The 15,990-nt window shown below is 40.4% G+C and overlaps 2 protein-coding genes across 2 annotated transcripts in view; both read left to right on the top strand.

The window, feature by feature from the left end:
* Window positions 1-77: 77 nt before the first annotated feature.
* Window positions 78-15,990, top strand: part of LOC142335955 (cyclin-dependent-like kinase 5) — a 52,580-nt gene continuing 36,667 nt past the window's right edge. The window contains exon 1 of the mRNA XM_075384375.1: window positions 78-87. The gene's annotated coding sequence lies outside the window, so the exon portion shown is untranslated. The remainder of the gene's footprint in view (window positions 88-15,990) is intronic.
* LOC142334638 (uncharacterized) lies at window positions 10,366-12,642 on the top strand. The gene has a single exon (XM_075382875.1). The coding sequence runs from the start codon at window positions 10,366-10,368 to the stop codon at window positions 12,640-12,642; it is 2,277 nt and encodes a 758-aa protein (XP_075238990.1).

The following is a 15,990-nucleotide window of genomic DNA, read 5'->3' as shown; positions in this document are numbered from 1 at the left end:
AGAGCTGACTGCATTCCGCGGCGACACCCAGTGACGTCAACAACAATGAAAGATCCACATAAATCACTTTTACTTTCCTTATTAAATCGCAAAATATAAACTATGTTAGACAACCCCTTAATTTAGCCTAAAATTGACGTCTCGAATATATTGATTCTACATTAATTGCTTAAGATCAATATGACAAAATCAATTAAACATAATTTTACTTAAATTGGACGTCAAATAATTTTAATTGAAACAATTTAGATTTTGAAGCAATTTAGATTTTGAAGCAATTTAGAAGCAATTTAATTGCTTTCTTGATCCGCAATTAGTAATGCGAGCGTCGTTTATGCAATTATTCGGCTGTCATTCATTGACTCGCTGACAAGTTTGAGCGAATTTATTCGAGCATACTATTCTTTTTGCTCCAAATGCTCTCCTTAATTCCTTTTAACTTCCTCACACCTATACTTTAAGGATAATCTGGAATCAGACGCGGATTTCTAAAAGTCAAAATCTTGCAAAATTAGCTTTTGAAGCGGAGACTTTTGTATGCTGGCGTTGAATGCTAGGAAAAACGAGCCTGAAATTCTTCACAAGTTGCTCTCTCACCAAATTGCTCCGGCTGCCAGTAAAACGTCAACGAGCTACTGTCAAATGCAATTTTGGGATACTTGGCAGACACAACTAACGAATCCGACTTTCTCTTTGATAGATCCAGACCCGCGCCAGAAGTCACATTCCAGCACTGACTTCCTCCGATGTAGAATGGAATCGGGAAGTAGATCTGTTTCTTCACGTCTCCCAAGTTACACTGAGTGACATTGTAAGTCAGGGTTTCCTTTATTGGGTTATTTTGAGAACTGTTCAGCTGCAGGTATTCTACACTTGTAAGAATTGTGACGTCATTAAAAGGTGAAACACAAAACGCATATTGTGTTGCAAGCACAAAAAATGAAAAATAGCATATAGTTAGCATTTTGCATAAATTTCTCCAACTGAGCACTTAGATTCTGAAGTTATTGTCAATTTGAAACTGTATGTTGGATTGGCAATGTTTGTTTGGCAAATTGATGGTGATGAAGGGTCAAACAAGTGCAATGCAACTTCAAGTGCAAGCAAGAACAATAAAATTGGCAATTTAACTTAACAAATAATCCTAAAAATAACTATAATATTTGTCAAAACAAGATGAAGTTATTGCACCGTCTTCGAGCTCAGTGAAAGAAAAATGGGGTCTTTCCCATTATAGTCCCCCCCCCATGAAATTATAGCCCCCCTCCCCATTATGGTATAATTACCATGTTTGGGGGCTATAGGTTATCTGACCACTAAACTGGGGGGGGGGGGGCTATAATGGGAAAGACCCGAAAAATGAGAGGATGACGGCTTTATGCAATTATAGCCTAACTAAATAATCCTGAGTGACCATTAAGCACAAGTTCTGAGCTAAAGTTTTGCGGAAATTAGGGAAATATCAAATAAAAACTTAGAAGAGGCACTGCAGTATCCGCTCCTTAATGCAATGGGCTCTTTTCTGTTATTGCCCCCCACGTCCATTTGCACCCCCCACCTATAGCATGTTATAGCATATTGGTTGCGTTTCATACACTTACATATACAATTATATGCAAACGGCATTTACAATTTAATTATGCTGCGAAGTTTTGAAATTAAGACGTGTACGGTAATTGAACTTTGCTTATAATGTAAGCAGACAAAGAATAATCCGTGTTTTTAATATTTTTGCGCTTTTCTTTGACAGGAATAGCTTTATGGCACTAATTTTTTTGACAACCGGAAACAAAAATTCATCCATTCGCCTACCGGTACCGACAATTTATTATGACTGAAATAAGGGATCTCTAAAGACCAAAAAGTACATATTTGGGGGGTGCAAATAGACTGGCTATATAAGGCTGGGGGGCAATAACAGAAAAGAGCCATGCAATGTAGTCAACCGACAACAATAATTGACTTCGTAGGAAATTAGCTTATAAAAAAGTCAAAAGTTGGTTCTCAGCTTTTTCACGATGTAGTTTAACCCCAACTCCTCCAATTTCAACCCATTGATCTAAATTACTTTTATAAATTCTATTGAAAGTTAATTATACATTCACTATTATTTATGTTTCTTCATAAATCCAAACCATTGGCCGTTGCTGGCCGCGAGCAGAGCAGAAGCAAAGCATTAACAAATCTGTTCCATGTAAAGACGACAGTTGGTGTTCGCGTTCAAATGATTTTCATGAAACTTTGGTTCAGGATTTTTGCCTTATGACTAAACAGATTTCGTTCGCCTAATCGAGTTTTCGCCTTATTTCCTACCCCCATACTTTTGTCCAAATTATATGTCGTGCAAGATTTTACTGCTATTTGCCTCCATTTTCCTGAAAAAATCATTAATTCCAATTTAGATATTATATTTCGCTCAACATATCCAAGCTCTAATGCAAGTAATTATGTCCCTTTTTGACAACTATCAATCGCTTCAGTCGATCACAAGTTTGCGAAGGGATTGCAATACGCCAGTTCCTTAGATGTGCTGCGTGATTGAAAACAAAAAAAAGTACTTTGACAAATAATTTGTCAATCAGATAATTACTCAATTTTCAAACAAATATCTTCTTTGACAGTAACCATTTAAACGAACCAAAAACATAATTGCAACCGGGCTGGACCGTGTTGCGTTGTAGGATATCAATGCAAGTATCATCAAAAATTGACATCAAAAATTATTGCTATTGGTAAGGTATCTCTTCATTGCATCGAAACTGGTAATGCAACCAAAGAGATTTTTCGAAACTCAACCAACAAGCTCCTCTCGTTAACCGTTTTTTTGGATAGCCAAGAATTCAAATTTGAAGCGAGGGATCTTGCATCTAGTAAGATCAACATTATTTAAATACACTTTTAACCTCTGGCAGTCAATGTAAGATTTTGCAAGGTGTTGTAAGATACGTATCGAATGCAAGACTCTTTCAATTCGAGCAAGAAACGTGATAAATGCAAGCATGTTGTATGATATTAAAACATGTCTATTGAAGCTCCACATAGTCTAAGAAATATTCTTCTTAAACTAGCTCCTTCATTGCTCTGAAGGAGCTTGAAGGAGCCTAAGAAATATTCTATTTAAGAAGGCCCTTCATTGCCAACCTCTGTTGTCCTTAAAGTATTGGCGCTTTTTAACCAAATTTTCAAATTTATAACACGTCAAAAATACGAAACATTAAATGAAATGATACTTCCTAATTTTACTGTTAGTGAATCATTGTCGTTTGGGGTTGTTGATAATGGTTCAGATCTAACACTTCAAGTGTTCACTGGCAAACTTAGAACCATAACCCTGCAGCATCCTCTAGTGACGTCTAGATTGCCCGGTAGTAAAATATAGTCAAATCCACATAATTTAACAATTCCGGTGCTAGCGCACAATAATAACAATTCAATCCATTTTAACTAACGAACACGATCCAAATTGAGCGAACATGGCAAATTTAAGCCGTGGGTAAATTTGAGCATTTCAATCTAAGTTTTGAAAAAAAAGTGCGTAATTTTCTCGTTTTCAAGATCATTCAAATTTTTTTCCAATGTGATTCTAGGGTACATGATTAACGAAAATCATTTGTTGATAGAATGGTGATATAGAACGGATTGAGTAACGAAAAGTAAAAAAAAACAGCTTATACTACACTAAATTAACAGTATTGTTCATTCATTGTCTGTGCATCCAAAGTTTACGCGGTCTCGTTTTACAGAGCGCTTGCTTTTCATGGATTTCTCTTCTACTGCATTTGATAAAATAACAGCAAGATATGTTGCATATCAAGCAGAATTTACTATTAATCTGCGCTAATTCCTTTCCGAAATAGAGTTTTTGCCAGTGGTTTGTAGCATTCACTTTAGCAGATTTCAGAGCCTCTTTATATGTTTTGTGGAATCTTTCTATCAAATCTTTTTAAAAATTTTGAGATGTCAAATACCTATAACTCTTGATAAGGAAAAAAAAATTTTCTATATTAAACACAGAACCTCTGTTTCTTGTTATATTAGATTAGCCTTCAAATCTGGAGAATAAAAATCTCTTTTGAAAACGGATGTGGTGGCTAATGTAGCTTGAACTTCAACCGATGTCGTTTTTTCTCTTAAAATTACAATTTATCGATATGGATAACATACAGGAGCTGACAGTGATCGACTAGTTATAACCTGGCAAAGGTTTTTTTAGTATGTCTGGATGATTTGTTTTGTTGACATCTAAAAGTTTGCTTACACCAGTAATTAATTTCTCAACCTGCTTTTGATTGCGCAAATCTATCAAGTATGATTTGCCTTGCTTCGTTCCAACCAGGAAATAAAGGTCAATTATTTGATTTATTTAAAAACGGACAAGGGAGAGCAATTCATTTTGTGCAACAACCAAACTTTTGCATAAAAGTATCTACCGCCAATGACACCTCCATATTTTCGTCTTGCTGTTTCCACCGAAAATAATCTGTTTGTTTTCTTGGCAAATCTGGAAGATCACAGACGTCAAACTTAACTCCAGATATTTTTTATATAACTCCAGAACTCTATCTGGGATTAAAATTTGTTCCTCTTATTTAGAAGATGTACAAGATCAACAACCGGCGACAGAATTGTCTGTACCAGAGAAATCATTGATTTCACCACTTTGTTCAGAAATAACCAAAAACAGTCTTGTTTTTCAAGCACTGTGGTTGCTGGTTTCCAGTGGTATGTGCGAGCAATGGGTTTGTGGTCTGTGAAGGCTGCATATTTTCTTTTTTTTTAAATGACACAATAATATTTTTGTGTAGCGGCAAATATTGCGAGAAGCTCTTTATCGAAACTGTTGTAAGTGCGTCTAGTTTGAGGTAGGCGTCTACAGAATGGTGCAACTTTTGTTGTCTGAACTATGTACCCCTTGAATAAATTTTCAAATAGTTTTTGCAAATACACCCTTGAGTGATGATTTGGCAGATGATAAAATGTGGCAAAGAAGTACTGAATTGTTTAAAGCAACATTGAATTTTCCAAAAAAACCTTGAATGCTGAAGAAACAATCATAAATGTGTTCCTGAACGTTTAAAATACAACTTGTTGACTTGATTAATTTTGTTTCTTATCTCTATTGGCGGACAAATTATTTGCAGTAGTTCTCAAATAAATGAGCTTTTTGTGTAAAATGCTTTCAGCGAAAACAAAACATTAATGAAACTCTAGGCGGTTCATTGTTGTTTTTCGTCCTTCAGAGAAAATGGTGGCAATGAATAACTATCCCTGACATTTACGTGTTCAAGAAGCGACAGTCACCGCATTGAATTCAATTTTGAATTCTTTTTTCGAAACATATACATAAGAGTTCTTTGATGACCGTATGATGCCAAGTCTTTGCTCATCATCAAAAGCAGCGATGCGATTTTAATGTTTTTCTTTAGTTGTATGGGTTTAGAGAAAAATTGTTCTACCGTTGTTTGTAGTTGGCAAGCTGGTATATGCTTTATAATCAATTTTTTTATCATCAATGGCATCGTATGTGTAAACGGTCCGTAACCGTTTAGCCCCCCAATCCTTCCCCTTGTTATTTAGTTCAAATTTGTTGAGTTCATATTCATAATCGCTGTAAAAGTCATATCTTTAACTTTGATTTTTCATGACTTTCAATGCCAAACCTTTTTACTCATTATCATACATGAGTTTCATCGTGCCACACTTAACTTTGATAGTAAACGAAGCCTACTTGTTGTCCTCGGAAGCCGCCGACTAAACGTTTCAGTCTTCCATACAGTCGTAGCGGAGGCAGAAGGAATTCTTAATTCACGCCCACTGACGCATGTTGGGAGCACTTTGACTGACGAGGAACCATTAACACCGAATCATTTCCTGATGAGAAGACGACACTTCTGCCTAAAACCTCTGGCAAACAACAGAACCCGGTTTTCAATTAAAGACTTCAAGGAGTCACAGACCCTTTTGGACCACTATTGGTCTCGTCTTCTCAAAGAATTTGTACCGGAACTTAACAGACGGACAAAATGGCAGCAGGCCAACGCTGAGCTCAAGGAAGACGATGTTGTTTGGCTCTACAAAGATTTTACACCCCGAGGAATTTGGCCCATTGGTCGGATCGTCAAAGCACATGTGAGTAGAGATGGAGTGGCAAGAAGCTTCGACATCAAGACCAGTACTGGCATGGTGCAACGTCCCGCAGTGAGATTGGGCAAGGTGTTTGAAACTGACAATAATTCTTCTTCTTCGTTGGCCGCGGAGGGAGAATGAATACTCCTTCAATGATGTCAAATTGATGCATAAAACTCACTTAAGCGGAAACTATTGAGGCAGTAAATTTGAATTTCTGATGTCAATTATTTTGTTCTTTTCTGATAAATTTATTTGCTAAGTTTTGTTGTTGCTTGCCGGAGTGTAAACGGTCCGTAACCGTTTAGCCCCCCAATCCTTCCCCTTGTTATTTAGTTCAAATTTGTTGAGTTCATATTCATAATCGCTGTAAAAGTCATATCTTTAACTTTGATTTTTCATGACTTTCAATGCCAAACCTTTTTACTCATTATCATACATGAGTTTCATCGTGCCACACTTAACTTTGATAGTAAATGCGGGTATAAACCACACCTTTGTAAGCTATTATTTAACAAGCATACAAGCTTATAGAATAACATACCGCAAAATAAACTCTTGAAAACCAGTCGTTGTCTCTGAAAGCGGATCAGACTAAAGAAAAGATAACAATTTTTGGCGCATCCTAGGTTTTAAAACCGAACCATCGACTCACAATACAGAGACAACTTAAAATTTCTGACTTGTAGTTTTTCACTAACACCTTAAAAAATCCCACCACCTAGCTGAATTGAACGTGCTATAGATTTTTTCCATCTGATATTTTAGCACTTCAAATTTCTAGGCTGTCAGGCTTTCTAAGTAAGTTACAGTTCGATGACCTTCCCCTGCATCGTTCATTGCACTCCGAACATTATGATGCAATCCGCTCAATGCAGTTCTCTAGTCCATGCGGCTAGAGGTCCCACATTTGCTAATAATATTGACTGGGGCCTGAGCGGGTGAGGCTGTGGGTTCTCTTTTGAACCAACACATAGGCTGACGACGGGGATAGTCGAACATATACATAGGTAGCAAAGCCTGATCTTTCTTAGATTATAGCACGTTCTGGTTCAGCTAAAACTCTCCGACCCGAAGTCTAGCGAAAGAGCATTTAAAATTTCAGGGTTTGATTAAGCCCTTCTTACATTCAAACAGATACTCTAGCTGATTCTGATTTACAGTTTTGCACCTGCTGACACGCAAGTGCAAAAGTTTTTGTTTCTAGGCACAAAACTTTCTAAAAGGTAAAACAATATCCTCCCCAGGTTAGGTTGTTTCTTTGCGACCGTGATCAGACAAGACCCTCCCCCAGCGCAAAGCGTGCATAATATAATTTAATAAAAAAAACAGCATTCAAGCAAGATTTGGTAAAACATAAGACAGCCAAACTATTAATAGCTGTCCACAACAGCAGTATAAGTAGCATTCAAGTTATTTTTAGATACAAAAAAAAACATTTAATAAGCGTTCAAACAACATTTTAAGTGCTAACTAAAAGTGCAGTGACTCATAACACTCATAGTGCAATAATTGTTTTTTGTGAATGTCAACGTGCAACCGTAAACAAAGTAACCATTAACCAATGAAAAAAGCCAGAACCATGTCAAGCAAAACCAAAACAAAGTCAACCTCCAAGGCTCAACTCATGCAACTCTTGAAGTTCAAAGTCATTGAGTGGGAAGCAGCACAAGACCTACTCGACGAACAAATGCAACAAACAGAAGCAGCAACAGACCTCCAAGAGCTCGTTGACGAACTTCGATAGCAACAAGCGGAGCTTGATCGCATGTGTAACGAACTCATAGAACAGCAGTGGACACAAGAAGAGTTCGACACTGTTGCTGCAGAGTCTGCACGGAGAAATTGCAAATGGCTGAGAACCAAACAAAAGGTCAGATTGCTTCATGGGTCAAACCATCAAAAGTTCATCTCTTCCGACACCTCCTCGGAAGAGCCAACAAAATACGCAGCAAGGTGGTTGTTTCAGGAAGCAGACGTAAACAACCAAGCGGAATGAGACGTAAAACGCCAATGCAAAATGCAGGTGAAAACGCTGAGAGCTGGGATGAGGTGTTCAGTTCTGATGACCATGATGGTGTACCGTTCAAAAACAGTCATCGTGATCTTCAAAAAGAAATAACAAGTGTAGAAAAATACAATGCTCAGCAACAGAAACCAAAAGAGAGTGCGATACAGGAGCATCACAGCTTCAGTGAAGGTGCGAAACAGGTTCAGAGTTGCCCGATTGTTGATGTGAATGTTCCAAATCAAGGTTTTGCTACCCTCAATATTTCTAGCGATCAACCATCAGACACTGTGTACTGGAATTCCGGTACAGCAACCGGATTTCAACATCAGGCAATGCCTGACAATTTCACTCAAACTTTTGCAGACAATCACTATCCGCGGGATCAGCAGCAGTCACGTCATTTGCTCGGTAGTCAAATGGATCACTCATTCCCAGAGACAAACAAAATGATGAACGCTCCCAACGGAGAGTCCAACCGTCACTTCAATTTCATGCCACAACAATTTTCTGAGCAACAATTCCAACAACGACCCCACTGTTCTGAATGGACCAACCATCAAGTGATGATGAATGCGTCCAGTCTACCAAAGATTAGTCTTGACCATTTCTCAGGCGATCCTTTGATGTGGCATCAATGGTACAGCTTTTTCAAGTCAACCATTCACGACAATCCAGCTCTTTCAACTGTTCAGAAAATGACATACTTGCAAAACTCGGTAACTCACAAAGCAAATCTGTGGATACTCTTACAACGGAGACTTCTATGAGGAGGCCCTTCAGGAATTTATCAGAAAGTTTGGAAAGCCGCAGCATGTTGTGAGTGCGTACCTCACACAACTTGAACAATGGCCTAGGACGAGAATGGATGATCCCAGCAGCTTTGTAAGTTTTGCGTCCTTCCTCAGACGTTTGGTACAGACCTTTCGACTTCACCATTTTGAATCGGACCTGAAGGCTTCTGCGGTAGTTAAAGTTGCCAGGGAGAAGTTGACAACACCAATGACGATTCGCTGGAACCAACATGTAAGGAGCATGAGAATAGAGCAGCCAAATCTGGCTGACTTTGCAGATTGGATAAGCACATATGCAGAGGCTTGTGAGGATGTCTCTCCACAAAGACCACAAAGGACAGACCGGGTTGAACGGCCTTTCCAAGGCCAGAAACACTCCAACATAGATCTTCAAGCCAGCTCAAATTGTCAACTATGCTCTGGGGATCACAACCTTGGTCGCTGCAAAGAATACCTGAACAAGTCTGTAGCTGACCGTCAGCAATTCGTGAGGCATCACAACTTGTGTGTCAATTGCTTGAAGAGACATGAGGGTGGATTTTGTAAATCAAAGATTCGATGTCTTGTAGACAGATGCAATGGGTTTCATCATTCAACTCTCCATCGGGACGACTTCAGGACTTTGCAGAGAAGTGATTTCCCAGCAACGAGTAAAGGGGGATTTCAATCCAGGAACAACCCGGTGCAGTCAAACTACGGTAAAAACTTCAACCATACAACGTCTCAGCTTTCGTCAACAACCAGTAACACGCCAAATACCAACAACAGAAGGGGATACAATCAAAACAGTTTCAACCCTCGTAATCCAAGCTATGGAAACAACATCTCGCATCAAACTGCCAATCAGCAGCACATCAATCCCCAGCAAACTAATGACAGAAGTAACACTCACTTTCAATCAGTGACTAGCAACGAACTGAATTATGATTCATCAAAACTTCCACGGGTGCAAAACCACACTTGTAGCAGAAATCGGGAACCCACATGGGTCAGAGCTTTTATTCAACTACAGGCAATACCAGTCACGCTCTTCTACAAAGACTTCAACATAGAGACCTATGCACTTTTGGACAGTGGAAGTGATAATACACAGATCACACAAAACATTGCAGACAAGATAACCCAAGAATCTTTGACTCAATCACAAAACAATTCTACATGGATGACTTCATTCAAACATTCTCAACAGAGGAAGAGGCAGCAAAAACAGCGACTGAGCTGAAACATGTTCTCAAAACAGGGGGATTCAACCTCACCAAGTTTCTCAGCAATAACCCTGCTGTGCTGGAAAAGATTCCAGAGGAAGACAGAATTGGAGTTCTAAAGTTACAAAGGATACTTGGTCAAACATGGAACCCTGAATCCGATCAACTTCTTTTTGCGAAACCCAAACTGAGCTATGAAAGAGAGAATATCACACAGAGAAAGCTTCTCTCAATGGCTGCTTCTTTGTTTGATCCCATTGGAATAATCTCGCCTTTTGCAATTCGACTGAGATGCATCTTGCAAAAAGTCGTCAAACAAGGACACAATTGGGACCAGCTACTATCAAAGGAACATTACGACGAAATTCAGCAATGGATGGAAGACTTCGAGAATATGCCTTCAATTCAAATCCCCAGATGTTTAGTTCCCAACGTCGATGGAACTCACGAGTTGCACACCTTCACAGACGCTTCACTTTCAGCAGTATCAGCAGCGGTGTACCTGAGGACAATCTCCGCTGACGGCTCAATAGCTACCCACTACGTCATCAGCAAGTCCAAGGTGGCACCAATCAAACAGATGAGCATTCCCAAATTGGAGCTCGAAGCAGCTACACTGGGAGCAGAACTAGCAGGCTTCTGTGAGACCGAGATGACAATAGATGTGAAGAGCAAAAAATTTTGGACCGACAGCACAGCAGTACTCAGCTGGATCAAATCAAAGGATCGACAGAAGGTGTACATCGCAAATAGGCTCAACAAAATTGCTGAGAACTCAAATAAAGACGACTGGCGACACGTACCAGGAAAAATGAACCCGGCTGATCATGGTACCAGAGGTCTAGCTCCATGCGATCTTCAAAAATTGTGGATAACAGCACCTTCTTTCCTGATCAAACCTGAGAGCGAGTGGACATTCTCCGGTGACAAAACAGCTCAAACATACGCCACTCAAGTTGATGTCAAGAACAGTGATACACCGTTGGTAGATCCAAACAGATTTTCAAATTGGCCTAGACTCCTTGGCACACTTAGAACAGTGTTTCGAGCAGTGCGCGTACTGAAGAGGTTGATCAAACGCGACATACCTTGCGACTTGGACGACTTCGCGGCTGACGAAAACAAGGCTCGGAGCTTTCTCTTGAGGATATCTCAGTCCACACACTTCAAGGACACAGTTTCTCGACTTCAAAGTGGACTACCCCTAGACAAGAAGGACAAACTATTACCATATACACCCTTTCTGGATAGCGACGGACTACTCAGGGTTGAGGGACGAATTCAAAAATCTGGATTGCCTTTTCAGAGCAAACATCCGGTGATACTCCACAGCAAGTGCAGAGTTGCCAAACTGCTTATTGAGAAAGCACATCACGACTGCGGGCACCATGGAATTGAACATGTTCGTGCACATATCCAAGCAACGTTCATGATAGTTGGAATCCGCAGAGCTCTAAGAACTTTAGGGAAGTACTGCTTCATCTGCAGACGCTGGCGAGCAGACAATGTCAGACCGAAGATGGCTCCTCTACCAAAATTTCGCTTTCCGGAGCACTCCAAACTCTACCCATTTGTGAATACTGGAATGGACATGTTCGGTCCCTTTCACATTGAAAAATCCAGAACCCAGACAGAACTCAATTATGTCTGCATGTTTACATGCTTGGTCACACGAGCAGTACACTTGGAAGTTTGTGAGGACCTCTCTACTGACTGTCTACTAATGGCTATTCGACGTTTTGTATCCAGACGAGGATACCCTGATGTCATTGTTTCGGACAACGGGAAAAACTTTGTTGGAGCTTACCAGGCAATGAAACTCAATTTTCAGGAAAACTACAAACCAGACAACAATTACATACGTCTCCAGCTGGCCCAACAGAACATCCAGTGGACGTTCAACCCACCTCTGGCACCGCACTTCGAAGGGGTTTGGGAACGACTTATCCAGTCGGCTAAACGAAGCCTACTTGTTTTCCTCGGAAGCCGCCGACTAAACTTTTCAGTCTTCCATACAGTCGTAGCGGAGGCAGAAGGAATTCTTAATTCACGCCCACTGACGCATGTTGGGAGCACTTTGACTGACGAGGAACCATTAACACCGAATCATTTCCTGATGAGAAGACGACACTTCTGCCTAAAACCTCTGGCAAACAACAGAACCCGGTTTTCAATTAAAGACTTCAAGGAGTCACAGACCCTTTTGGACCACTATTGGTCTCGTCTTCTCAAAGAATTTGTACCGGAACTTAACAGACGGACAAAATGGCAGCAGGCCAACGCTGAGCTCAAGGAAGACGATGTTGTTTGGCTCTACAAAGATTTTACACCCCGAGGAATTTGGCCCATTGGTCGGATCGTCAAAGCACATGTGAGTAGAGATGGAGTGGCAAGAAGCTTCGACATCAAGACCAGTACTGGCATGGTGCAACGTCCCGCAGTGAGATTGGGCAAGGTGTTTGAAACTGACAATAATTCTTCTTCTTCGTTGGCCGCGGAGGGAGAATGAATACTCCTTCAATGATGTCAAATTGATGCATAAAACTCACTTAAGCGGAAACTATTGAGGCAGTAAATTTGAATTTCTGATGTCAATTATTTTGTTCTTTTCTGATAAATTTATTTGCTAAGTTTTGTTGTTGCTTGCCGGAGTGTAAACGGTCCGTAACCGTTTAGCCCCCCAATCCTTCCCCTTGTTATTTAGTTCAAATTTGTTGAGTTCATATTCATAATCGCTGTAAAAGTCATATCTTTAACTTTGATTTTTCATGACTTTCAATGCCAAACCTTTTTACTCATTATCATACATGAGTTTCATCGTGCCACACTTAACTTTGATAGTAAATGCGGGTATAAACCACACCTTTGTAAGCTATTATTTAACAAGCATACAAGCTTATAGAATAACATACCGCAAAATAAACTCTTGAAAACCAGTCGTTGTCTCTGAAAGCGGATCAGACTAAAGAAAAGATAACAATTTTTGGCGCATCCTAGGTTTTAAAACCGAACCATCGACTCACAATACAGAGACAACTTAAAATTTCTGACTTGTAGTTTTTCACTAACACCTTAAAAAATCCCACCACCTAGCTGAATTGAACGTGCTATAGATTTTTTCCATCTGATATTTTAGCACTTCAAATTTCTAGGCTGTCAGGCTTTCTAAGTAAGTTACAGTTCGATGACCTTCCCCTGCATCGTTCATTGCACTCCGAACATTATGATGCAATCCGCTCAATGCAGTTCTCTAGTCCATGCGGCTAGAGGTCCCACATTTGCTAATAATATTGACTGGGGCCTGAGCGGGTGAGGCTGTGGGTTCTCTTTTGAACCAACACATAGGCTGACGACGGGGATAGTCGAACATATACATAGGTAGCAAAGCCTGATCTTTCTTAGATTATAGCACGTTCTGGTTCAGCTAAAACTCTCCGACCCGAAGTCTAGCGAAAGAGCATTTAAAATTTCAGGGTTTGATTAAGCCCTTCTTACATTCAAACAGATACTCTAGCTGATTCTGATTTACAGTTTTGCACCTGCTGACACGCAAGTGCAAAAGTTTTTGTTTCTAGGCACAAAACTTTCTAAAAGGTAAAACAATATCCTCCCCAGGTTAGGTTGTTTCTTTGCGACCGTGATCAGACAAGACCCTCCCCCAGCGCAAAGCGTGCATAATATAATTTAATAAAAAAAACAGCATTCAAGCAAGATTTGGTAAAACATAAGACAGCCAAACTATTAATAGCTGTCCACAACAGCAGTATAAGTAGCATTCAAGTTATTTTTAGATACAAAAAAAAACATTTAATAAGCGTTCAAACAACATTTTAAGTGCTAACTAAAAGTGCAGTGACTCATAACACTCATAGTGCAATAATTGTTTTTTGTGAATGTCAACGTGCAACCGTAAACAAAGTAACCATTAACCAATGAAAAAAGCCAGAACCATGTCAAGCAAAACCAAAACAAAGTCAACCTCCAAGGCTCAACTCATGCAACTCTTGAAGTTCAAAGTCATTGAGTGGGAAGCAGCACAAGACCTACTCGACGAACAAATGCAACAAACAGAAGCAGCAACAGACCTCCAAGAGCTCGTTGACGAACTTCGATAGCAACAAGCGGAGCTTGATCGCATGTGTAACGAACTCATAGAACAGCAGTGGACACAAGAAGAGTTCGACACTGTTGCTGCAGAGTCTGCACGGAGAAATTGCAAATGGCTGAGAACCAAACAAAAGGTCAGATTGCTTCATGGGTCAAACCATCAAAAGTTCATCTCTTCCGACACCTCCTCGGAAGAGCCAACAAAATACGCAGCAAGGTGGTTGTTTCAGGAAGCAGACGTAAACAACCAAGCGGAATGAGACGTAAAACGCCAATGCAAAATGCAGGTGAAAACGCTGAGAGCTGGGATGAGGTGTTCAGTTCTGATGACCATGATGGTGTACCGTTCAAAAACAGTCATCGTGATCTTCAAAAAGAAATAACAAGTGTAGAAAAATACAATGCTCAGCAACAGAAACCAAAAGAGAGTGCGATACAGGAGCATCACAGCTTCAGTGAAGGTGCGAAACAGGTTCAGAGTTGCCCGATTGTTGATGTGAATGTTCCAAATCAAGGTTTTGCTACCCTCAATATTTCTAGCGATCAACCATCAGACACTGTGTACTGGAATTCCGGTACAGCAACCGGATTTCAACATCAGGCAATGCCTGACAATTTCACTCAAACTTTTGCAGACAATCACTATCCGCGGGATCAGCAGCAGTCACGTCATTTGCTCGGTAGTCAAATGGATCACTCATTCCCAGAGACAAACAAAATGATGAACGCTCCCAACGGAGAGTCCAACCGTCACTTCAATTTCATGCCACAACAATTTTCTGAGCAACAATTCCAACAACGACCCCACTGTTCTGAATGGACCAACCATCAAGTGATGATGAATGCGTCCAGTCTACCAAAGATTAGTCTTGACCATTTCTCAGGCGATCCTTTGATGTGGCATCAATGGTACAGCTTTTTCAAGTCAACCATTCACGACAATCCAGCTCTTTCAACTGTTCAGAAAATGACATACTTGCAAAACTCGGTAACTCACAAAGCAAATCTGTGGATACTCTTACAACGGAGACTTCTATGAGGAGGCCCTTCAGGAATTTATCAGAAAGTTTGGAAAGCCGCAGCATGTTGTGAGTGCGTACCTCACACAACTTGAACAATGGCCTAGGACGAGAATGGATGATCCCAGCAGCTTTGTAAGTTTTGCGTCCTTCCTCAGACGTTTGGTACAGACCTTTCGACTTCACCATTTTGAATCGGACCTGAAGGCTTCTGCGGTAGTTAAAGTTGCCAGGGAGAAGTTGACAACACCAATGACGATTCGCTGGAACCAACATGTAAGGAGCATGAGAATAGAGCAGCCAAATCTGGCTGACTTTGCAGATTGGATAAGCACATATGCAGAGGCTTGTGAGGATGTCTCTCCACAAAGACCACAAAGGACAGACCGGGTTGAACGGCCTTTCCAAGGCCAGAAACACTCCAACATAGATCTTCAAGCCAGCTCAAATTGTCAACTATGCTCTGGGGATCACAACCTTGGTCGCTGCAAAGAATACCTGAACAAGTCTGTAGCTGACCGTCAGCAATTCGTGAGGCATCACAACTTGTGTGTCAATTGCTTGAAGAGACATGAGGGTGGATTTTGTAAATCAAAGATTCGATGTCTTGTAGACAGATGCAATGGGTTTCATCATTCAACTCTCCATCGGGACGACTTCAGGACTTTGCAGAGAAGTGATTTCCCAGCAACGAGTAAAGGGGGATTTCAATCCAGGAACAACCCGGTGCA

This window comes from Convolutriloba macropyga, chromosome 1 (genome assembly GCF_964194025.1).
Source record: "Convolutriloba macropyga chromosome 1, txConMacr16.3, whole genome shotgun sequence".
Classification (NCBI taxonomy): domain Eukaryota; kingdom Metazoa; phylum Xenacoelomorpha; order Acoela; family Convolutidae; genus Convolutriloba; species Convolutriloba macropyga.
Note: the sequence above shows the minus strand (reverse complement) of the source record. Positions and strands in the feature narration are given on the sequence as shown.